At 33.1% G+C, this 25464-nt stretch overlaps 11 protein-coding genes across 11 annotated transcripts; 7 read left to right on the top strand and 4 right to left on the bottom strand.

Annotated features, from left to right (window-relative positions):
• Window positions 1–814: 814 nt before the first annotated feature.
• Window positions 815–2929, top strand: DFA_09798 (uncharacterized protein; the record flags this gene model as incomplete). The annotated part of the gene is made up of 1 exon (XM_004351646.1): window positions 815–2929. The coding sequence occupies one exon, from the start codon at window positions 815–817 to the stop codon at window positions 2927–2929; it is 2115 nt and encodes a 704-aa protein (XP_004351698.1).
• A 66-nt stretch (window positions 2930–2995) lies between these two features.
• On the bottom strand, window positions 2996–4177 carry DFA_09799 (uncharacterized protein; the record flags this gene model as incomplete). Its single annotated transcript, XM_004351647.1, has 1 exon — window positions 2996–4177. One exon carries the CDS (start codon window positions 4175–4177, stop codon window positions 2996–2998), a length of 1182 nt encoding a protein of 393 aa, XP_004351699.1.
• A 552-nt stretch (window positions 4178–4729) lies between these two features.
• On the top strand, window positions 4730–7204 carry dcp2 (mRNA-decapping enzyme 2; the record flags this gene model as incomplete). The annotated part of the gene is made up of 3 exons (XM_004351648.1): window positions 4730–4756; window positions 4930–6114; window positions 6194–7204. The coding sequence occupies 3 exons, from the start codon at window positions 4730–4732 to the stop codon at window positions 7202–7204; spliced, it is 2223 nt and encodes a 740-aa protein (XP_004351700.1).
• A 197-nt stretch (window positions 7205–7401) lies between these two features.
• Window positions 7402–7737, bottom strand: DFA_09801 (uncharacterized protein; the record flags this gene model as incomplete). Its single annotated transcript, XM_004351649.1, has 3 exons — window positions 7402–7415; window positions 7487–7642; window positions 7728–7737. The coding sequence occupies 3 exons, from the start codon at window positions 7735–7737 to the stop codon at window positions 7402–7404; spliced, it is 180 nt and encodes a 59-aa protein (XP_004351701.1).
• A 2510-nt stretch (window positions 7738–10247) lies between these two features.
• Window positions 10248–11291, top strand: vti1B (putative v-SNARE family protein; the record flags this gene model as incomplete). The annotated part of the gene is made up of 3 exons (XM_004351650.1): window positions 10248–10250; window positions 10375–10462; window positions 10570–11291. 3 exons carry the CDS (start codon window positions 10248–10250, stop codon window positions 11289–11291), a joined length of 813 nt encoding a protein of 270 aa, XP_004351702.1.
• A 310-nt stretch (window positions 11292–11601) lies between these two features.
• On the bottom strand, window positions 11602–12177 carry DFA_09803 (uncharacterized protein; the record flags this gene model as incomplete). Its single annotated transcript, XM_004351651.1, has 4 exons — window positions 11602–11659; window positions 11741–11855; window positions 11957–12018; window positions 12143–12177. 4 exons carry the CDS (start codon window positions 12175–12177, stop codon window positions 11602–11604), a joined length of 270 nt encoding a protein of 89 aa, XP_004351703.1.
• Window positions 12178–12490: 313 nt separating this feature from the next.
• Window positions 12491–16548, top strand: ap4e1 (adaptin N-terminal domain-containing protein; the record flags this gene model as incomplete). The annotated part of the gene is made up of 5 exons (XM_004351652.1): window positions 12491–12706; window positions 12787–15570; window positions 15641–15829; window positions 15917–16134; window positions 16209–16548. 5 exons carry the CDS (start codon window positions 12491–12493, stop codon window positions 16546–16548), a joined length of 3747 nt encoding a protein of 1248 aa, XP_004351704.1.
• A 122-nt stretch (window positions 16549–16670) lies between these two features.
• On the bottom strand, window positions 16671–18245 carry ddj1 (heat shock protein; the record flags this gene model as incomplete). Its single annotated transcript, XM_004351653.1, has 3 exons — window positions 16671–17487; window positions 17556–17917; window positions 18162–18245. 3 exons carry the CDS (start codon window positions 18243–18245, stop codon window positions 16671–16673), a joined length of 1263 nt encoding a protein of 420 aa, XP_004351705.1.
• Window positions 18246–19063: 818 nt separating this feature from the next.
• Window positions 19064–21656, top strand: DFA_09806 (uncharacterized protein; the record flags this gene model as incomplete). The annotated part of the gene is made up of 2 exons (XM_004351654.1): window positions 19064–19076; window positions 19204–21656. 2 exons carry the CDS (start codon window positions 19064–19066, stop codon window positions 21654–21656), a joined length of 2466 nt encoding a protein of 821 aa, XP_004351706.1.
• A 65-nt stretch (window positions 21657–21721) lies between these two features.
• On the top strand, window positions 21722–23465 carry DFA_09807 (leucine-rich repeat-containing protein; the record flags this gene model as incomplete). Its single annotated transcript, XM_004351655.1, has 3 exons — window positions 21722–21790; window positions 21940–22091; window positions 22166–23465. The coding sequence occupies 3 exons, from the start codon at window positions 21722–21724 to the stop codon at window positions 23463–23465; spliced, it is 1521 nt and encodes a 506-aa protein (XP_004351707.1).
• A 481-nt stretch (window positions 23466–23946) lies between these two features.
• On the top strand, window positions 23947–25037 carry DFA_09808 (uncharacterized protein; the record flags this gene model as incomplete). The annotated part of the gene is made up of 4 exons (XM_004351656.1): window positions 23947–24177; window positions 24272–24361; window positions 24446–24842; window positions 24913–25037. The coding sequence occupies 4 exons, from the start codon at window positions 23947–23949 to the stop codon at window positions 25035–25037; spliced, it is 843 nt and encodes a 280-aa protein (XP_004351708.1).
• Window positions 25038–25464: the final 427 nt, after the last annotated feature.

A 25464-nucleotide genomic window follows, 5' to 3' on the forward strand; every position in this document is an offset into this window, starting at 1 on the left:
CTAGCTAAATGTCAACCTGATCGATGGTCGGGTCACTAATCTCGAACTGATCGCAAACTTTAGTAAATTCTCTCTCATTTGGTGCAAACTAGCTTCACCCTATCGCATTCCTTCCTAACTAAAACTAACCACTACCTAACAACTACTCCAAATTAATAATAATTAAATCAATAATTTAAAAATAAACAATATGACTTCGGCGGTGATGGGGAGGTCAAAGATTTTATTAAAAAAAAAAAAAAAATTTCCTCATTTGTACCTTCTGAGCACCCCTCCCGATAGGAGAGAACAAGAAAAGAATTACTTTCAGTCACTGCCAAGAAAAATATTTTTGATTCTAATTAATATAATATTTTTCTATATTGTTTTATGAGTGAAAATTAGTGGACTCCAAAAGGAGTATCCTTTGACATTCTAAATCCTGATTGACATTTTGAATTATCTATCAGTGACGACTTGACATTTTAATTTAAAAAATTAATTTATTTTGGAGGGAAAATTCAATTCATTTTTTTGAAGTAATTTTTTGTGAATCTTTCCACCCTTGCAAACATATAATTTATACCCATCTTCACATCTTTATCATAAATCATCATCACATGATGATCTCTGCAATAATACAATCACCTATCATCATCATCATCATCAGTCCTACTAGTATCAATTGTTAATTAGAGATAGAGATAGATAGACAGACAGATAGATAGATAAAAGAGTATGTTTAACTAACATCAGCAAGCGAGTCAATTATGTTTAATGTTTATGTTTACTGATCATTGGTCATTCTAGAGAGAGAGAGAGATTTAGAAAAAGAATGAAAACTAGATCATCATCATCATCATCATCAACAGGATTAGAGGATAATGATTTAGTTTGTACACATGATCAATGTATATCTTCGTGGAATGAAGTCGATGATAAGGGAAGGTATATTCAAAGCTTTCCGTGTCATGCTAGCAGGGTTGGGCACGACCAGATTGCACATAGAAAGAAATGCTCAAGAGAATGTATTGGCTGCATTAGAATGCAACGAGAAGAGGCTAGTATTAGTAGTAGCGTTGGCAGTCGTCTGCAGAGGACAAGTAAAACAAGTACTCTCTTGTCCGACGATGAAGACGACCTTGACAACAACAACAACAACAACAAGAATGAAATAGTCGTAGATGAAGACCTGCTACCGACCTTGGATGAATACCATTGGCTGCTAAACACCATCAAATTTGTAAACAATAGTAAATTTCTATGTCAGAATTACACCTGTTTTGAAAAAGAATGCAAGGCTACAAAGAATGTCCAAAAACTATCTCCAAATAATAATAATTTTAGAGTTACCTATATCAATACTCATAATCATCCCTTATTTATTAATTATCATTATAATAATAATAAGATAATAGAGGAAGAAGAGGAAGAAGAAGTTGAAATAGAAGATAAACCTCAACCTAAACCTCAACCTCAACCTCTACCACCACCAATCATTGTAGATAATCAACAACAACAACAAACAAATAATAATAATAATAATCATAGTATGGACATTAATATAAAAAAGAGAAAGATGGATAATAGTGATAGTGACACTATATCAGATGAATACTCTTTTGCCATTCAAATGGATTTAGATGGTCACATGAAAAAAAGTTCTTCTTCTACTACATCCACTTCTACACCCGATGATAATAACGTTGAAAGTTATCATTCATCATCTTGTACAACTCCTTCTTGTTATGAAACAGAGAGTGATGTTACGGATACTGGAGAGAATAATACGACGACAACCACCACCACCAACACTACTACCACCTCTGAAACGATGTACAGGATATTTGATAGTGATGATGATCTATCATCGTCAGACGATGACATGGAAGACACAGAGACCGAGGATGTACATCCTCCACCGCTCCTGGTTACATGCAAAAATCCAAACCACGAAAAGATATGTGGCACCAAACCACAGCTTCCCTACCCCGACCAATTCTACATTCGAAAGAATGGTCAATTATCAAGATGTAGGCAATGCGAGAGATATTACCAAAGTAGAAGCAGAGTACCAATAACAACAACAACAAGATCACGTTCAAATTTAGCCAACAACAACAACAACAAAAAGAATATTAAAAGTAATAATTCATCAATCAAAAGTAAAACATTGGTTGGTCAGAATAATATTAATAATAAAAAGAATAATAACACCAAAATAGAACCGAATAGTAATAAGAAGAATAATAATAATAATACCAAAATAGAATCAACTATGAAAAAGTTAAAAACTACTAGTAGTAGTAGTACTACAACCACAACTACTCCTACTACTTTAGATCCAGATCAAGAATTAATTATGGAAATGCAAATGAAAGATTTCATTCAAGAGGTATTTATCTATATAGAGGATAGTTGTGATTTTGAAATACCCACCACTACCACCACCGATCCCATACAAGAAAAGAATGACATTATCATTGAAGATGTAAGGATCTGCACATTTCCCACACATCAATTTGTTTGTGGAACCGATCCATTAATTCCACTTCCAGTGTCAATGTTTTATAATGAAAGAAATCATTGCAAAAAGTGTTACAACTATAACAGGAACAAAATTAAACAATCCATGAGACTACCACCAACAAAGAAGAAAAGAACAAAATTCGCACCACCATTGCCATATCCTCATATGACCAAACTTTCCACTCCACCTCATATGACCAAACTTTCTACTCCTCATGTGACCAAACTTTCTACTCCTCCTCCTCCATCTCCATCTCCTCCTACTCCACTTACTACTCCTATAGATACAAAAAAAGAAAAAAAAGAAGATGGTGAAGATGAAAAAGAAGAAAAAGTACCTCTTGTAGAAAATAATAATGATAATAATAATACTTTATTTATCAATACTTTAGTTTCAATGCTAATAGGTAGTATTAAATAAATTATATATATATATTTTTTTTGTAAATTAAAAATAATAATACAACGTTGCTATTGTTGTTTTTAATTATCTAGCAACTCTAAGACCACCATCAAAACCATGAGGAGTAAATACAAATTGCCAAAGATTTAATGATCTAGATTTAAATCCACCAGCACACATTAAAAGATAGTATGTCCACATTCTTTTAAATCTATCATCATATTTTGATGTATCCAAAGATGATGCATTCTTGTTAAAGTTTTCATACCAAGCAACCAGAGTACGATCATAATCTGCCCCAAAGTTGTGTAGGTCTTCTAAATTAAATAGTAGTTCAGATGCCGATGTAATACCAGATATGGATGGACTTACACCCATTGAAAAGATATATTTCGCGGTCCATTCATCACAAATCTTGGTAGGTTTGGTGCCACCAAGACAATGGAGTAAAAAGATACCATCATCTTTTAGATTTCTTCTGGCCACCTCGAAAAAGTTACGATAGTTGTTTGGTCCAACATGTTCAATCATACCGATACTAGTCATTCGGTCAAATTGATATCCATTCAAGTCACGATAATCTGAAACGACAAACTCTACATCCAAACCTTTGCACTTTTCCTCGGCATACTTTAATTGTTCAACAGAGATGGTAATACCAACAACAGAGACTTTATAGTTTTTGGCAGCATAATAGGCAAGTCCACCCCATCCACAACCAATATCCAACAGTTTCATTCCAGGTTTAAGACCCAACTTTTCACATACTAGTCTTAGTTTATGTTCTTGTGATTCGTCTAGATTTTTGGCATCTTTCCAATAACCACAAGTGTATTGCATGTACATTGGATCCAATGTAGCTTCAAAAATATCATTACCAGTGTTGTAGTGCTTTGATCCAACAATCAATGCACGTGCTTTTGATTCCAAATTGTAGACATATTGAATGGCGATTCTAAAAATGTCACTCCAATTGGTTGGCAATTCAATTTTGTTTTTTAGAATCCTATACGACAATAAATCCAATCTCTTGCATTCCCACCATCCATCCATATAGCTTTCACCCAGTCCTAAAGATCCTTCAACCAAAACTCTCTTGTAGAATCCTTCATTCATCACTTGAATATCCCAATCATTTGGTCCATCAAATTGAATATCACTATTTTTTAATAAATCTACCAATATTCTTTTCCATGTTGCAGAATCATTTGTTGTTATTACATTCTTCTTTTTTGTTGAAATATCAGTCAAATCTTTTTCTTGCATTCTTTTAAAAAGTTGATTAAATAAATAAATACTTATTCTCTTTTAATCAATTGAACCATATTTCTCTCTTTTTTAAAGGAGAGAGAGAGAAACAATTCAAAAGGTTATTCCATTTTTAAAAACATAATAGAAAGAAAGGGATCTTATCTCCCTTTTTTGATTAGATCTAAAAATAATTGATTAATCCAATTCTAGTACAAAAAAGGTGTAAGTAATAATGATCTATTTATCTGTTGTGAAACAAAAAGAATGGTTTAAAAAAGTAATAAAACACACAAAACACGTGCTCTAATTTGGTTTGAAGATTATTTTTTTGAATTTAGAAAGAATAGATTTAAAAGATAGTAATTTTGAAGAGAAAGTGGTAGAAAATAATAATAATAATAATAATAATAATAAATCACCCAATCCCAATGATCCTTCAACCAAAACTCTATTGTAGAAACCTTGTTCATTCAAATTGGATATCACTATTTTTTAATAAATCTTCTAGGTTTACATTATCATTCTCTTTTTTTTTTAAAAGTTAGATTAATAACTAATGATGTAAATATGTATGATGGTCTTGTGAATATGAATGTATCTATTTATCTGTTTGTTGCGGACAAAGAAATAAAATAAAATGAAAATTTACAAACCCAAACAAGCACAACCAAACTAAAATTAGTTGAAAATTATTTATTTTGAAATAGATATATAGTAATTTGTCAAACAAAGAGAGAGACAGTGAGATTGGGAGATAAATAGAATAGAATAAAGACGCATATAATAATATAGATATAGAGATAATGTACTTTTCAAATGAAGTAAAAGGGACAATAGTCTCTAACAATACAGATAACAACAATAGTAATGATTCACAACAACAACAACAACAACAACAACATTTACAACAACAACAAATGCAACAAATGCATCCAGTATTCTTACCACCTCATCATCCTCATCATCATATGACACCTCCACCACCATTTATGCATCATCCAGGGATGCCAGATACAATGGGTCATTCAGGTCACATGTTTGGTGCACCTCCACCATTTATGGCACCTCCTCCTCTACATCCACATCATCATCACCCCAATTCATTTATGCATCATCCAATGGGAGGCGTTGGAATGCCACCACCTCCAATGATGTCACATGATCCTATGAATATGAATATGAACATGAACATGTATAATATGCCACCTCCTTTTATGCAACATCTTCACATGATGCATCAAGATATTCAACAACATCAACAACAACAAACATTAGAGCAACCAATACAACAAACACCTCAACCACAATCAAATCAACAACCACCAAATCAATCACAACCTTCTGAAACACCAATAACACCAAGAGGTGAAGAAAACCCAAATAGACCATCATTATCAGCAATATTTGAAGATCTTGCAAGTAGATTTGTAATTAATATTCCAGCTGAAGAGTTGGAATCGTTTGAGCGTATGCTCTTTCAAGTTGAATCTGCCTATTGGTTTTATGACGATTTCTATCGAGAGGATCATCCACACCTACCAAAATACTCGTTGGCAGAGTTTACAAAGGTGTTTTTTGCAAAGTGTCCTCTCTTGTCGCCACACAAGGCTCACGTTGAAGATATTTTAAAGCGATTCTCAGAGTACAAGACAAGAGTACCAGTGTATGGTGCCATCATTCTAAACCCAACCATGGAAAAGGCATTGTTTGTACGTGGTTATAATTCATCGAGTTGGGGTTTCCCAAGAGGCAAGGTCAACAAGGATGAACCAGACTCTGACTGCGCAGTAAGAGAGGTTTTGGAAGAGGTTGGTTTTGATATTGGTCCATATCTCAATCCAAGACATTACATTGAAATCGAATTTATGAAACAACAGAAAATTAAATTATTTATCATTCAAGGTGTTAGTGAAGAAACTCATTTTTGTCCTAGAACAAGAAAAGAAATTAGTGTAAATAAGAAAAAATAGAAATAGAAAAAGAAATGGACGAGGAGAATAATTTATTAAATTTAATATTTATTACTTTTAGAAAATTGAATGGATGGTAATTGATGAATTACCAACGTTTTCAAAGAAACCTGTAGGTCCTACAAAGGAAAAGAACTTTTTTAGATCTATACCATTTTTTATAAAATTGAAAAAATGGATTGCAAATAGAAAAGCTAAAAGAATTAATGGAAATCAAAATGGTAATCAAAATGGAAACCAAAATAGTACAACAAAGTCAACACCAAATCATAATAATAATAATAATAATAATAATAATAATAATAATAATAATAATAATAATAATAATAATAATAATAATAATAATATTCAACAACAAGATACAACACCAAAAATTATTATGCAAAGAAATAGAGATAATAATAATAATGAAAATGGTAATAGTATTAATAGTAGTAATAGTGTAAAGAAAAAACAGCAACAGGTACAGTTACCAACACCTTTACAAGTACAACAGACAACTCCAGCAACAACTCCACAAGCAGCATCTCAAATCAAAAACGATGGGTATTCACCTTATCCAGAGTCACCACCAGCTTCACCGCGGAGAACAGGTCCCAATGCCCACCAAAACAATAATCTAGAATCATCCTTTTATACAAACTTTTCAACTCCAACACCACAGAAAAATAATAACAACAAAAGAAATCAACAACAAAAGGATTCATTCTTTGATACTCCAAATAGTAATTATAAAGTTCCTCAACAATCATCTCAACATCCTCCACAACAACAACAACAACAACAACAAAATTTGGAATCTCAATTTGATCAATTATTATTAAAACCAAGTCAATTGGATAATAATAATAATGGTGGAAACAAAAATCAAAAGAGAAATAATAATAATAATAATAATAATAATAACCACAACAAATTTAAGTTTTCACCAGCAAAATCATTTTATGATTCTACTGAATCAGTTGATCAATATCCTCCACTACAACAACAACAATCGAATCAAAAATCGATTTTCCAAGATGTACAGTTTAATCATCAAGATTTGAAATCAAATTTCAAATCTAAAAAATAAAAAATGTAATATACTCAATCAATCAACCATCTTGATTGGGTTTAATAATATTATTTTTTAATCAAATATATGATTTACTTTATTATTATAATCTTATGATTACAAAAAAGGATTCGAGATGACTTATTATAAATCGAGAAAAAAGTCTTGACAATGTACAAAAAAAAAGAAATAATTATTTCTTTGGAAGAATATTTTTAATTACCTAGTTCTTAATTATAAAAAAATATTAGAAAATGAATGGAAATTTTGATAAAATATTATTTACTAAATATTACATACTATTAGACTTTTTTGGGTATCTACCATTTTGATCTAAAGTTCTAAAACTAGCCGAAATTTGATTAATTCCTTGACTAGATAAAATATTAGAATCATTTTGAAAAGAGGTTAAAGAAAATGAAGAACTTTTGACAGTCGATAGAGATCTTAAATTTTCTAAAGAAAAGAAATAAAAAAGTAACAAATAAATATTAAAATTAATATTTAATTAAATTTTAAATATTTTTGGGAAAAGTCATACCAAATAACATTTTTTCAAGAATTTGTAGGATATTAAAGAGATTATATGTAGTGAGTTGATTATTATTATTATTTGTTGATTTGTTATATGTTTTGGTTTAAAATACTCCTCGTATTTATAATCGACTACTGGGGGTCTGGTTTCAAACTATCCTTCCATGATCGACTCTCTAAAAAAGCTCCAATTTTTTTTTTTTGGAAAGTATCACAACACCACCCATTTTCCAACAACAACATCAACAATTGGTAAAAACCACCGCCAGAGGCGGTAGGAGAAATGGATTAGGAGGACAGATTGCTGGTAAAACGAAAATCTAGTAGTCGAAGAATAGGAGCAGCAGGCAGCAGCAGCAGCAGCAATATAGAAACTCTATCATCATCTAGATCACCCCACCCTCTTTCCCAACACTCTTTCTCTCTCTCTCCCACCAACCAACTCTTTTACCAAATTTACTATCATGCGAATTGATAATCTTTTTAAAAAGTTATTGGTATTTGATATTATTGGTGTGTTGATTTCATGGTGGTCACCGATAAGGTAGAACAAACATACGATGCTGCTAATGCAGGAACGTACTGGGATCCCAGTCACACATCAATCCAAGACAGACAGACAGACAGAGTTCCATTACCTACAACAACACACCAACCAGTTTCTCCTTTTGGAAAATTGAAAATTCTCCAACGATTAAACAGTTTTTGGATCCATCAACACAACAGATTGATAGTATTATCATCTGTATACACCCCCCACCCCACCCACCACCACCATCCCCCGACGACGATTTATTAATTAACAAAATATTCGTACAGTGTTGGGTGGTGCGAGGTGGGGGGTGGTATTTAATTATGAAACTGAGAACAATGTGCTTCCAACAATAACAACATTTCGCCCCCCCTCCTTAAATTTAGCTAATTTTATAATTGGACGAGACATACGACGAGGACGAGGAGGGGGGTGAGGTGAGGAAAAGTGAGGTGAGGTTCTGATATTAATATTGTTTGTCCAATGAATATGCCTGATATGATGATCAAAGGGAGATGCTTCTCAATCTTACCCATGGGTATTGTGTTACCAATAGTACTATTGGTTTAATCCATTCTTACTTTAAATTGAAGTTTTGATTCGATCAACAACAACAACAACACAATTCACCCACCAACCAATTTCCAAAATTCCATTCCACATATCACAACAGATATCGAAAATAACAGCAACTTCTCGCTTTTTGAAGTGTGTGTATGTGTATGTGTTTTATTTTAACCTTTCAACAGATCTACTTTCATTCTTTTCGTGCGTGATCACATATTTTGCTAGTGTAGTGATTATTGGATGGATTGATGGATGGATGAGTGAATGATCGTCGTTGGTTACAATAATATCAGAAGAGGGTGTGATGCAGACAGACTGGCAGGTACATCGCATCCATCAAATCAAACCTCCTCCTACTAGAGATTATAATATGATTGGTTACGAGCACTTCCTTTTACAGAATGTTCTTTTGATTGAATCATAAAACGCATGTGAACATGTGAACCATCTTTGTTTCAAAAAAAGTAAAAGTTGTAGACACCGATAGTATGTTCCTGATTTTGTTCAATTGGAGAACATCAACAACATTGTCCGTCAGATAGAGAATCTATCTATGTACTGTTACTGCCAGTAGCAGTAGTATCTACACTACTCTATACATAACCGATAAACGATCATCATCTTGTTGTCAGTGACCTCACTTTGTGGTGTGAGCGACACATGTGATGATCATTGATTGTGTAAAACGAGGTGTAAGATTATCTTTTGATACGATCGTCGTTAAATTTGGTGGATATCGAGGAGTAGTAGTAGGTAGTAGTAGTAGTAGTAAAGAAGAAGATGATGATAGCAAAATATAATGTGACGAGGAGCATGGAGGAGATGTAATAGTTAGGTTGGTGATGCCATCAAGTTGGTTAAAGGGACCCTTTAAAAGATGGATGATCAATTCTTAATAAAATGATCACTGTACATCTTTCACTTGTTTGTATAGTAGTAGTAGTATATGATAATACTTTTAAAAGGTTGACCGCCACCGTGTTGGTTATTGTTATAACAACTTCAGATAATTGTCGTGTCAAAGGTTGAAAGGTTGAAAGGTTGATTGGTTGGTTGGTTGGTTGGTTATCTTTATCCGCTTCAAACCACTTTTAAGCATCATCGTCTTCATCATACAATGACAATTAAAAGATGGGTAAATTGATATGTATTTAAATAAAGCAAATATTAACTCTCAGCAATAATAAATATCATAACTTTTCCCGATTAAAAAAAAATTAAAAAAAAAAATGAACCACCCCCCAGTTTCACCCAACTGAAGGATTTAGGGGGAGAGAAGCGAAGGATAGTAATTAATATTAATATTCGGCTATTAAAGCAATATATTGTTATAGGTAGATTATAAAGAACAGAATCTAGATAGATAGATAGATAGATAGGTTATATAGGTCATCTCAGTAGGAAGACAATAATAAAAGAAGAATAAGAATGGTAAGTGTGATGTTGATGTGATGAGAAGATTATATTACAAGATGAAAACTATATTTCTATAATACTTACTTACTTGCTTGCTTGCTCTACTTTATCTCTATCTCTCTCTCTGTTGTGTAATTAGAGTTTATTTGAATCATATGAAGAAGAAATTAAACAATTCTTTAGACAATTTGATCAATCGATTAACTCTTTTCAAAATGTAGCTCAAGGTAAATCATCAGCATCAACAACAATATTATTATTATTATCTCATCATCATCAAACTATATGGTTCTGATCATCCTATATCTATTGTCTCTACTCTATTTATATTTAGAACAAAAACGTGGAGAATTGGAAAAGATTGAAAATATATTAAACAGTATCGAAGGATCATTGGAGAGTTTGAATTTGGAATCCAATAGAACTGGTAAATCGACACAACAATACTTTTCACAATTCTATCAAGCTAAAAAGACATATCAACAACTAAAGGACAAGTATCAGAGTGAAAAGAACTACTCTGATCTACTGGGATCACCAGCCTACCGTGATTTCAACAATAGTGCATCGATGACACAACGTGAAAAGGTTGCCAAATCAAACAAAACCTTGGAACAAGGTATCAGTATGATTAGAATGGCCAACGATCAAGTCAACCAAGATAAAAAGTTGGCAGAAGACACTCTCAATAATATGGCACAACAACGTGAACGTTTGGTTGGTTTTGAAAAGAGATTCGATTCTATCGATTCATTATTGGGACGTGCTCGTAAAACATTGTCCACCATGTCAAGACGTGAAATAGCAAACAAGTTTATTATGGCTGGTATCATTTTAGTTCTTTTAGTATCAATCATTCTTATTATTTGGTTAAAGTTTGTAAGAAACTCTGGTGGTCATGATGGTAGTAGTTCTGATAATGGATCATCAACAACAACTGGTCCATCCAATTCAACTACTACGACTACTACTACTACAACTGGGACAACTATTGGAACAACTACTGGTTCATCTGCTGATCCAAACTCAACTACAACTGGAGCTTTAACTCTTTAAAGAGAGAGAGAGATGTCCAACAAACAAAACAACAGTTGGATATATAATCATAGATAGTATCATTACAATTATATAATTAATAATAGGGGATAAAACATTAAATTAAATTAAAACAAATGGAGGGGAAAATAATAATAAATTAATCTATTACGTTAGATTGTGCAATAATTTAAATGAAAATGAGAAAGAGAGAGAGAGATATCTCTTTCTTTCTTTCTTTTGTTGTTGATTGATTTTTAAATATTAATATTTAACTACAAGTATAAATTTATATATATATTTTGACTAAAAAGATTGTACCATGATTGATTTATGGTAATTTGTGAATACCCAATGTAATTTGATCATTTCCTTGAATAAAAATATTACTAAAAGAAAGGAGAGGTGTTAGAATTAATACTAACGGTAAAGATATCTTTATCTATATAGTTTTTGGGGTAGGATCATACGATGAATCAGTTTCAATTGTAATATTTGGTACTTCGTTACTGTTTCTTAAGGTTTTAGATTTGTCTACAAGTGATTTATAATAACCAGCTGTTGAAGAGTTTGCTGATCCATGAGCTATAATTGGTGAAAGAAGGTATCATACGATTGTAAGAATCAATGAGCTTTGAATTTGTATCTATCTATCTATCTATCGATCGTTTTATATATTTATATACCCTTTAAACATAAACCAGAATCATCTACAACTACTAAACCTGTAACACCAACGGTGTGAGAGCTATAACAACGACAACAACGACGACGAAGAGAGTAGAGTGATAGATTGGTTTGTTGTTAGTTTATAAACAAAGTTTTCTGTGACCTCTTTTCTATATTATAGCAAGCTTTCGATGACTCCTTACCATTGGTTAATAACATCAGCTACTTGTTTATCCATTCTATTCTATTATTCTATATTTATATATTCTTTCAAAAAAAACAAACTAAAATGATTTATATTACTCGACTAGTTGGGAGGGATTTTTTGTTTGAGACAAAAAAATTAAATTTCATGAGATTATTCTTGAGAAGGTCATGTTCTGATGAGAAGACTCATTTAGCTTAGTTGTGACATCAGCAAGCAGCATCACTATAATAGTAGTAGTAGTAGCAGTGGTAGGAGATTTGTCCATCAACTCATTCTTTAACAACCATCAATCTATCTATCTACTACTATAGTAGAAAGAATAGAATCATAATCTTCTGTCATCATGTCATTCAATCCAATCAAATTATTAAAGTTGACTGAACAAGCAAAGATACAGGTACCTTCATGGCTGACATCCATTCAAAATACAATATTGGATCTAGACTTTTTCGAGTTGGTCCAAAACATATGCTCTGCCGTTTCAAGAGAAGAAGAGGAACGTATCATTAAAACTGAACTCATCAAGTTAAAACATGCATTCTCTTCATCTGATCAACAAGTATGTTTAACCCCCTCCAACTAAATATGAGGAGTACAACAAATTAATAATCTCTTTTTTTTTGTTTCTTTTCTTTCTAGAAAGCAAAGAAAAGAGAATGTTTGGTACGTATGATATATTGTCATATGTTGGGATATGATGTACCATTTGGACATGTTCAAGCATTGAATATGACACAGGATAGTAGTATGTTGAACAAGAGAACTGGCTATCTCACACTGTCACTGTGTCTACCAGAGAAGCATGAAATGTTGATTATGGCTGTTAATTCAATCTTGAAAGGTTTGGCATCATCCAATTATGTAGAGGTTTGCTCGGCATTGACTGCCTTGTCGATGTTGGGCGATGAAGAGACGACACCTGCCTTTTTACCACGTGTTCTTGCTCTGCTGTCAAGTTCACAAAAACCAGTGGTCAGAAAGAAATGTGTCTCTGCTCTGCACAGACTCTACTCTAAATCACCAGATATCTTTTCACAACTACAAGATGCACTACGTATTGCATTGTGCGATCGTGATCCTACAGTCATGGCAGCTTCACTTGCTCTGTTTTTGGATGCATCAAAGGTGGAAGAGACACGCAATAACATTCGAGATTTGGTACCCAGCTTTGTATCGATTCTCAAACAGGTATCGGAGGGAAGATTACCTGCACAATTCATATACCATGGAATGCCACATCCATGGCTACAAGTATCCCTTCTCAAATTGCTGTCGAATCTTGGCGCCAATGACCAGTCTGCCTCTGAACACATGTACCAAGTCATTGTGTTTGTCATGAATCAAGCTCGTCGAATGAAAAACAATGCCGGTTTCTCGGTTCTCTACGAGGGAATCAAAACTATCACCACGATTGTTCCCCACCAAGAGATATTGACAGCGGCTGCAGAAGCCATCCCCACCCTACTCAAAGGTCGTCACAATAACCTTCGCTATCTTGGCATTAAAGCCCTTACATCGATTGTAAAGGTGTCGCCAAAATCAGTGACCGCTCATCAACTAGATGTCATTGAATGTCTCGAATCAAACGATGAAACTCTCAAGAGAAAGAGTTTGGATCTTCTCTATCGAATGACAAACAGCAAGAATATAGTACCAATCTGTGCAAAGTTGATTGACCATCTCATCTCGACCGACGATGAGTATCTCAAAGGTGAATTAGTCACTCGTATATCTGACCTCGCCGAGAAATACTCACCCAACGACTATTGGTACATTGAATGTATTATAAAACTTTTAAATGTTCAAGGTTCAAGAGTACCCGAACAATCAGCCTACAACTTGATCAAATTAATTGCAAATGGTACTGGAAACGAACAACAAGATATCGATATTAAAAAACATGCAATCAATCTATCTTGGAATATTCTTGATCAATATACTGATCTAAATAACACGAGTAATGGTAATCAAGTTAATGGTGGTCATTTATCGGAATTATTGGTTAGAGTATTATGTTGGATCTTGAGTGAATATTCTTATTTGGAAGTACCACAAGAAGAGAGAACAGAGTCATTGGAAAGTGTCATTAATTTTATTTGTGATTATTTGGAATTGGATTATGATGGCAACACTAAATCGTGGTTATTGGGTAATTTGGCAAAATTGTCTGCTCAAATTGGAAAGGTACTGCCACAAGTACTTTTGGTGGCTAAAAAGAACTTGGGTTCACGTTATCTCATGACCCAACAAAAGGCAAACGAATTGATTCAATTGGCCAACGACCAACAAATGTTGGACAATGTTTGTCCAAGAGATGCCTACTGTAACGAAGTAGACATTTCTACACTTGCCAAAAAACTTGGACAACACGCAAGAAATCAAGTTCAAGCAGGTCATTCAAAACCTTACATTCCAAAACAAAATAGAACAAAATCTTCCTCTTTACAGTTGATTGATATCGGAGTTGAACATAATCCAACAAAGGAAAAGGAATTAAATTTTGAATATCCTACTCCTCCTTCAATCTTTAATAATAACAGTAATAATAATGCATTGGCAATTCATCAACCTCTTGTACCAATTCTAACAGGTCAAACGAGTACTGGTGATCAAAAATCATTAGAATTGGTTCCAGTCGGCAGCAATAATGAAAATCAATTGGCTGTTGCCGTTGTTAGACAACCCGAACATAATGAACCAATTGTTCCAAAACCTAAAAAGGTTGTTTGGACTAAACAAGGTTATACTGGTAATATTCAACCTGTCGCTCCAATTCAACAAAATCCTCAACCAACCAATCAACAATCAAACAATCAACAACAAACTAATCCTCAACAAAACCCTCAACAAAATAATAATAATCAACCACAACAAAGAAACATTCCAACAAGACCAGTTGATGAAAAGAAAGAAAAAATGGCAAGAGAATTATTTGGAGAAATGGAAGATGATTCACATACTTTGAGTGTATCTGATAGAATACATCATCAAAGACCAAAACCAAATATTCACACCACCAACAGCAACAACGCACCTGCTATAAAACAACAAGGCAATTATACCGAGGACTTAATTAATCTTTCAATCAATGATTCTACAGTTACATCACCTCCTATTGTTGGTAACAATAATAATAATAATACTTCACTTGTAGATATAGAGGAAACAAATAATCCAGTTTATCAACATATGGCAGGAGTTAATGATATTACCAAAGAATTACAATTGGAATTGGCTCCCAAACCAAACTATGATCATTTATTGGATGGTGGTGACCTCAACAGCACTGATCAAAATGCAATTGTCTTATCACCTCCATCATCATCACCAACCACATCTCATCATCGATTAGCTTCTCAAATTAATCCAGGCAATTCTTTTTTACTCAATAATTTAAATTTAACTTCAATCTACCATTCTTATGTAAGATAGAGAAACTCTAAAATGTTTAAATTATTTAGAATTATTTTTAAAACTTTTTTTCATATTTTAGATAAAACCAACAACAATTAAACCAAGACAATATCAATTGTATAGTGATAGTAATATAGTATTATCAACCATATCAATTCCAAAGACAAACAATTCAAATTTTATTTTACTTTTATTAATTTCAAATAATCAATCAAGTCATCCTTTGACCAATCTTGTTACAACTATTGGTAAAAATGATTTATATAAAGTATGTAGTCAAGAGAAAGAGAAAGAGAAAGAGAAAGATAATCTTTTCCATTTTAAATTTTTCTACATTTATTAATATTTTAATTAGCTTGAATTTGACGGAGATTCAATTGTAGATATTAAAGATAATCAATTAACAATCCAAGAATTAAATCCAAAGTTGACTGTATTACAAGTTTTAGAAGTAGATTTAAAAAAAACTGGTCATTCAATATCAATTCATTTAGATATTCAATTCACAATCAATTCCGTATTAAAAACGATTCCTAATCTTTTAATTCCAATTGATATTTCGGATTTCCTAGTGTATGTAAATCAAAAACAATATTGACTATTAATATTTCAAAATTATTAATCTCTTCTTTCTTTCTTTTTTCTAGACCAATTAACATTGATAAAGAACAATTTAAATTAAAATGGGAAGAATTTTCACAAGAAAGAGAAGTAGTAAATTTACAAAATGTAACATCAAATATACAATGTCAATTTGAGAATGGACTTGCTCTAGGTAAATTACAACCAACTCTGGATGATAAAAACTATGTATATGGATCAAGTCGTTTGGAATCAGAATCTATTCAAATAGCTGGAGAAGGATTACTTTTATTTAAAGCCAATTTCATAGCCAAACCACCAATCATTTCAATCAAAACAAATGATAAGAATTTTGTTGAAGTTTGTCTTAGACACTGTTATAAAATAATGCATTCAAACAAATAAATAAATATCTATCTATCTCATATATAAATAATAGATCTATCCATTTCTATATCTTTTGTTATTTATGTATTATATTTATTTTTGATTTTTTATTAGAGAGATTTTTGGTGAGTCTCACTTGTTTATTGTTGTTGACATGAAACACCTTGTGGATGACCGTGACCTTCTTCATCATCGTCTTCGTCCATGTAGGCTTCACTTCTAGAGTGACCACCGTGGTTGTGACGTGAGGATTGTTCGTAATCGGCCAAGACACAGTCATCATAGTAACCGTCGTGGCTTTGTGGCTTTGGTTGAGCCTTTGGCTTTGGAAGGATCTTTTCGAGCAACTTGGCACTCTCTGGGGTGAGGGTACCGTCAGCTGGGAACTCTACGGTGAATTTGATAATCAAACGACCCTTTTCAGTGGTACGCTTGTAAATGGGCATACCCTCGCCATAGATGCACTTGATGGCGTTGGGGGTGATGACCTTGCCGGCTGGTTGGCTGACGGTAAGGACACGACCATCGAGATGGGTAATGTAGAATGTGAAACCGGCCAAGGCTTCAAACAAGGTGATCTTGTGTTCCATAAAGAGATCATCACCTTCACGAGTAAAGATGGCGTGTTCCTTTTGTTGCAAAACGACAATGACATCTCCTGGAGTAATGTCAGATGACTCAAAGTCACCTTCTTCGGCAAAGACTATCTTTTGTTGGTTCTTCATACCTCTGTCAATGTTGACTTCCAATGTCTTCTTTTCGAGAATGGTCTTGTTACCCTTGCATTTACCGCAACGATCCTTTTCACGGATAACCTTACCCTCACCCTTGCAACTACCGCAGTGTTGTTTAACTTGTTGAACCATACCTGGGCCAATTTGTCTCAATGCAATCTTGATACCAACACCATTACATTCATCACACTTTTTAACTGCATCAGCTGTCTTTGCTCCCTTACTAAAAAATAAAATATATATAAGTCATTTGATACTCTCTTTCTTCTTTTCTTCTTTCTTTTTGCTTACCCATCACAATCTGGACACTTGGCATTCTTTTGAAGAGCAAGTTTGGAAACCTTTCCTTTGTATAAATCTTCAAGGTTAACCTTGAGAACATGTTGAAGGGATTCACCCTTTCTTGGACCTCTTCTTTGACCTGGTCTGCCGCCGCCGCCACCACCAAAGAAACCACCTCCACCAAAGAATTGTGAGAAAATGTCATCTGGTGAGAAACCTGGACCTCCTTCCTTGAGACCCTCTTCACCGTATTTGTCGTAAATATCTCTCTTTTCTTGGTTACAGAGAACTTCATAAGCTACTGTAATCTCTTTGAATTTATCAACAGCTCCTGGCTCTTGGTTCTTATCTGGATGATATTTAATAGCCAACTATAAATTATATAAGTAAATATAAAAGTATAATATATATAATATATATTGAGATATAATTATATATAGATCGTCGTGTTAGTTTCGTCAGAACAATTGTTAAGAGGCGAAAAAAAGGGGGTAAGAGGAAGAGGAGAGAAAAAAAAAAAACAAAGAAAAAATGAGATGTATTTATAAATATATCTTTGTTTCTTTCTTTGTCTTTTCTTTCTCTTTCCTCTTTCTTTCCTTCCTATACACATACCTTACGATAAGCCTTCTTGATTTCAGTTTCAGAGGCATCACGGGCGACACCCAACATATCGTATAACTTGTTATCTTGACTCATTTTCTACGCGTGTATTATTATTTGATTTGAAAAAATGATACTAGAGAGTGTGATTCCTTTTTTGTTGTAATAATATTGAAGATTAGTCGACTAATGGATATAAATGCGACTGTACTCGTGTGTGTATTGGTATAGAATAATAATAAATGTTACAAATAATAAGAGAATGAACCGTACTTTTTTGAATACTGAACTTGTTTTGTGAGTTGTTGGAACAGTCGAAAGGTGAAAAAAAAATATTATATAAAAAAAAAATCACAACTGAAAGGACAGTAGGTTTTGTCGACAAGAAGTTGAACAAAGAAGAGGAAGTAAGTTAGAATTAATATGAACCTTTTTTTAAATCTCGTAGTTATAAATATATACTATTATTTAATTGTGTTTTATGAAACTAAAAGTATAAATTTTATCACTCGTTCTTTTTTTTTTACTCTCTCTTTCACACACGAAATAATTTTGATGACAGAGAGTGGGGAAAAGAAGAGACCAACTTTTTTAAAAGTTTCGAATTCTATCGAAATTTCGGTCTGTTTTCGTCTCACTATATCTAAAATATATTGCTTCGCAAATTAATAATACTTTTAAAAGAAGTGTTCTCTCCTCAAATTTGAGAGTGTCAAAATATTATTTAATTATTTATTTATTTTCTACTCTATATTTTATCTTCATCTTGTTTGTTTGTTTGGAAGACACAATAAGGTCAACATCATCGAACACAACCAAAATAGTTGAGAAACTACTTTAAATATCTTCTTGAAGATATTTGTTTTTTTAAATAATAAGGTTTAAACAAAGATATTTATTTAAATAACAAAAGAATGATTATGAAAGGCTTGGACTAAGATGATGTGGATTGATCAGTAGAGAGCTCTCTTCTTTATTTAGTATATAGATAAAGATAAAAAAAGAGATAGATATAAAGAGATGAAGATATTATTATTTATAATATTATTTATAGTTTCAATTATTATAAATCAATGTAAAGGAGAAAGTTTTACATTTGATTTAACAACATGTAATGATCAAGCTACAAGTACTTGTTCATTTACAACTGGACCGTGGATAGCTACACCAGGAGCTACACCAAATTGTTTGACTGGTGTCGACTCTATCATTGTAAATGGATCGTTGGCAGACCCTGCAACCACCTATTATGTGTCGTCGGGATCTACGCTGTGCAACATTACATCGGTTCAAATTATTGGTGCAAATGTTAGATTCACCTTTAACTATAACTTGACCGCTGCTGCCACCACTGATAATCCAACATACACACCATTTGCTGAAATGATTGTACAAGATGCTGCTCAAGTAACCGTTACGTCACAACTTCTCCAAGTCAACGCACTCAGTCTTGTTGGACTAGCTAGTCTTACCTTTGTCTCTGACGTACAGTCCAACTTTACCGGAAAGTTGGTAGCGTCACCTGGCAGCACGATTGTACTTGCCAACACTACTGGTATCATTCTCGGTGATGGATCCAATATCGAGTCGTCCACCATCACTGGTCCACAAGGTTCATTCATAGCCATTGATCTTGCCACTGTAACATTTAACAACAGTCAAATCAATAGTCAAGGATCGTTTATTCAAAGTATTGGTAGTGAGTTGGTACTTGCCAACACAACCATGCAAGTAGCTCTATTAAAGACCCTTGATGGCCCATTTGTCTTGAATGTACAGTCAACCTCTTCACTCTTGATTGGTACATCATCCACATCCACCTATAGTCTCGCTCTTCAAGGTGAAGGAACTACATTGAACATTATTCCAAACACTGGAGAGATTTATGCAACATTGTCATTTGAATCACTCGCAATTGGTCAAGGTAGTTATCTATCTTTGAATGGTTCAATTGCTCAATCAATATCGATCGACAGCGCCGAGATTAATGGTGCGTTGACACTAGACTCGTTTACTAGTATTGTATCAATTGTCAGTACTGAGTCGGTCCCTGCAACTGGTAGTATCTCGATTAGCAATGTATCGGATCAAGTCAACCTCGGTTTAATCCAAGTCAGTAATTTGGTAGTGTCGTCAGTCTCTGGAGCAGTCAATATCAACAGTATCTCTGTGTCTAATAGTACCATTATCAACTCTGTCAACTCGACTACTCAAAGTTTGTCGTCGTTTAGTGGTACTTACCAAGCAAACTCGATTCCAGTATTCCAATCCAACCAAGACAGTTATTTTACCGCATTGAATAGTTTTGACTCTGTCAATACCATCTCTCTTAGAGGGATAGACTTGGCAATGATGAATAATGTATCGGTGACCAATGCAACCTTTGTTTCATTTTACAATCTTTTGACATTCACAACCTACAACTTTACCGATGTTCAAACAGTTAGTTTTGACTATGTAATCATTAATTTCGTCAATGTCTATGGCGCGGAATCAACCAATATAACAGTCAACCAGACCACCATTGGAACAATCCAAAACTTTTCACCGGCCAAGCTATACTACATCTTGCAAGACCAAATCAATTCATTGGGCATTGTCGATATGGAGAATATGGAGATTGTAACAACACCCAACACTACATGTTCACTCCAAGTAACCAGTTCACTATTGTACTATAACGATTTAAATCTCTACAATTGTACATTGGCTCTAAACTATGGTGCTCATCTCAACTTTACATCACCAAACCTTACACTCAGACTTGACTCGTCCACCTTTAATATCGATTCGTCTGAATTGACAGTTGGTACGCTCCAAGTTGGTCCCGATTCCACTATTCTTTTTGCCGGTCCAACTAATATCACCACCGACACGTTTACCTCTGAAGCCAGTCTATTGTCATTGTTCCCAAGCGAAAATTACAACTTTGACTTTGGTCAATTTACAGTCAACCATTCCTATATTTGGGTTAGACCATCGATTGCCGATTTCAACACACAATCGTTTAGAATGTTCAACTCTACTCTGGACATTGACAAGTCATCGGTTACTATTCTCAATGGCTCTTTTATTGCAGAGCATAGTATTATTTCAGTCAACAATAGTCAAATGGCTACTCCATTCCTATCGGCACCAACCATTTTAATTACACTCAATTCATCCATCACTTTTGACGTTTTATTTGATATTGCACCAAACACCAACTTTACCATTCTTCAATCAACCGCCAACAATTTAACCATTGACCCATCAGTAAATATTACACTCGAAACTGAATACGATCCAAAGTTGATAGTTGTTCATTTTGATACTACCCCATCTTCACTCGTCCTTTTCCTCGACTCTCCAGAGAAAAAAGGTGATAAAGGTCTTAAAACATGGGAACTTACTCTTATCATTATTGGTGCAACTATTGTTGCTTTTGCCATTGTAACTGCCATTGTTTACAAGGTTCGTAAATATCATAATTCTCATCCTAGAGAACATACTAGATTATTGGCTTAAAATTAAAAAAAAAGAAAAAGAGATAGATAAAATAATAATAATAAAATGTGTAAAGATAATTATAAATGACTTGGATTTGGTTCGATTATTCAATGGACTTTTTCTTGAGGTTTGCCGAATGCGTCTTTTGGAAGGCTAATAAAAAAAAAAAAAGAATCAATTCACATCTACACTTTTTGTTTTGGGTGTGTGATGATTGCATTGTTTAAACACTTTACATTGTTGTAGATATATATAAATAGATAGATAATAGAGTTAGACTGTCTTTCGTTTTTTTTTTTAGAGAATGCAAAGACAAAAGAGTCAACAGGATGTATTAGGTGTTGAAAGATTAGATCTTGCCTATCGAGAAATGACAGAGATCAATCCAAAGATTGTAGAAAAGTTTGGAGGTACTGTTAAATCTTTAGATCTAACAAGTAACTTTTTAGAAAAGTAATTTAGAATAGAATAGAAAGATAGGATGATGAGAATAAGTAATATTTATTTAGTTATTTATTATTTTTTAGGGACTTGATGGTATTAGAAGGATTTAGACAATTACAAACATTGGTATTAGATGATAATAGATTGACATCACATACAAAGTTCCCAATGATGTCACAGTTGCATACATTGTGGGTCAATGGAAACAATATAGAAAATTTACCAATGTTTATTGACAAGTTGACGGGTACGATGCCTTCACTCAAGACATTGAGTATGATGAAGAATGTGGCGTGTCCAAACTATTTCAATGGACACTCGTTGCGTGAATACAGAGATTATAGATTATATGTTATTAGTAAACTGCCTGGGTTGGTACAGCTCGATGCCGAGACGGTCACATTAGAGGAGAAACAAGAGTCGGCACGTGTCTATGGTGGTGCCAAAACTGACATTAAAGAGGCTGCTGCCAAACCATTTACCAAAGGTGAGGAGGATGTCGAAGAAGACCCCAAGAAAAAGAGAGAGGATGCCGAGAAACAACTCATCGTCTATAAACTTGCCAAAAGACAAGACCGTGATGAAAGAAGAAAGAAGAGAGTTGAAAAACGTGAGAAACGTTCACAAAAACAATTGGTTAAAGAAAAAGAACAAATTCAAAAAGAAAAGGAAAAGATTAAAAAGGATGATGATTTTACAGATTCCGAGGAGGAAGATGAAGAAGAGGATAGAAAAAGAGAGGAAGAAAAGACAAAAAAGAAAGAAAAGAAATTATCAACAATACCAACACCTCCACCTGCTCCACCTCTTCCATCAGGTTCAAAAGGAGAAGGAAATAGTGAAACCAATGGAAAACAACTACCAATATTCCCAAGTGAACAAGCACCACTTGCAATCATACCACCAATTCCAACACGACGTGTTAGCGAGTATGATGTGGCAGATGATGAAGCTAGTAGTCTTGTCACTGACGACTCGGATCAATCCGATTTACCTGTACATAAAAAATCAACCTTTTCTCCAGTTCCACCTCCATCTCTATCATCTACCAACAACAACAAAAATGTATATTCTCCTTCACCTGCAACAAAACAAAATCAAGATAGTGATGATGATGATGATGATGATGACGATGATGATGATGACGACGATGATGAGACAACTACATCAGAATGGTCGTCAGATGAAATGTTGGAACATGGAAATGGTGATGATGACGACGACGATGATGACTTGGACCCAAGATTAGCCAACAAATTCCCAACTATTTTAACACTAAAAGATCAATACTATCAAGATGAACAGGATAGTGATGACGATGATGATGATGAGGATGAACAAGAGGTCACTCATTACCGAATCCCAGTTGCTCCAAGACCATAATTATAAAAATAATTAAATTAAATCAAAAATTAAAATTTATCCAAAATATCTCTCTCACTTCTTCTTTCCATCAATTCTATTTATTTTCTCCAATACAACTTTTATTCGTTGTAAAAATATATTTTATTAAATATTCATTCATCATAACATTTCCAGAAAAGGTGATCAATAGAAAGTAAAAGTAAATTTCAAGAAGAGTTTTACTTTTCATGAGCTTGAGTCACGAAAAAAACAAGAAGGGTGTGGTTTTGGGATTGTTGAAATTCCATCTTTGCGTCATCAAGAGATATATATTACTATTTTAATATCTCTCTCGACTATTGAATATATTTATTGTCATTACAATTGTATAAAAGTATTAATAGTTGAGTATAAAAAGGAAAGACTACAATATCGTATTATATTTTAAAACAAACAAAACATTATTATAACTACTACCTTTTATAACATACACCCTCTATCACAATCAATTTTATATAAAATGAAAGTATATGCAGTATCTGATATTCATACAGACTTTCCAACCAATTATGAATACATGTCAACATTACCAAAACAAGAAGAAGGCTCTGTTTTGATTATTAGTGGTGATATTAGTGATCAGCTGAGTATCATTGAAAAAACACTAAAGATGTTAAAGGAAAAGTATACTCATATCTTTTATACATTTGGTAATCATGAACTTTGGATTGGAAGAGATGATAATAAAAAGGTTGGTTATTATTATTATTAATAAATTATTAAACTTTCTTTTAAACAAATATTCATATTCATATTTACATTTCTATTTAAATATTTAAATATAGTATAACGATTCAATTGAGAAATGGAATGCACTTGAACAATTATGTAAACAACTTGGTGTTTATACTACTCCAACTAGACTTAATAATAAGGTATGTTATAACTATTATTATTTTGAAAGAAAGATTTTAATATTACATATTTATTAATTAATTATTTATTTATTTAATTTTTAGTTGGCAATTGTACCATTAGTTGGATGGTATCATCCATCATTTGATGAACAATTTGAATTAATGTCGGTATCTGAAAAGGAGGAAACCTATGCAGGTCTTGCAAAGGTATGGGGTGATTTTAAATATTGTAAATGGAATTTCCAATCGATCGATGCAGCTCAATTCTTCTTAAACATTAATGACCAGAGAATTAAAGAATTCAAAGAGACACACAAATCAAACTATCCCGAGAATGTCATTACATTCTCACACTTTGTACCTAGACGTGAACTATTACCACCTCGAGAAAAACTAATTAGAAAACATCTTCCATTAGTTGTTGGATGTCTTCAATTGGATGATCAACTACGTTCCATTAATTCAAATACTCATATCTTTGGTCATACTCATATTGATTGTAAGTTATTTTCTACTCTTTATTAACTTTTAATATGATATTAATTTATGTATTATTTATAAACCTCTAGATGATGTAAAGATTGATGGAGTTAGATATGTTCAAAATGCATTTAGTGCTCCACAAGAAAGAGTGGGATGGAAGAAACCATATATCACTGAACCATATCGACCTGTATTAGTATATTCTGATTAATTAATGAACCAATACAATATTTTGTTTTGAATCAAATAATCAATCAACAACCCAAAACCAAAAATAAATAAACCAACCGCGATCAATGCAACATGTTAAAGAATCATACCAAGTTCATTTGAGTGTAAGATTTCTTTCGTTTGGGGGTTAATGGAAATTATTTGTAACCCTAGGGTAATGTGTCTTTAAAGAGAGACAGGTCATACACCAAAATGGACATGTCCAGAGTCGCGTACCAGATTTTAATGTCGATTTTCTTGTTTTTGCAAGATGCTCTTTTTATTATTATTAATTTAATTTTCATTTTTTTTTACTTTGAGTAATTTATCTTCTACTTCTTCTTCTTCTTCTTTGCAAAACTCAAAGCTCACACGTACTAGTATATATTTATACATATACATATACATATAAATCATACATACATACA

This window comes from Cavenderia fasciculata, assembly GCF_000203815.1.
Source record: "Cavenderia fasciculata unplaced genomic scaffold Scf_EU5ZYIE02H8LDV-5, whole genome shotgun sequence".
Taxonomy (NCBI): domain Eukaryota; phylum Evosea; class Eumycetozoa; order Acytosteliales; family Cavenderiaceae; genus Cavenderia; species Cavenderia fasciculata.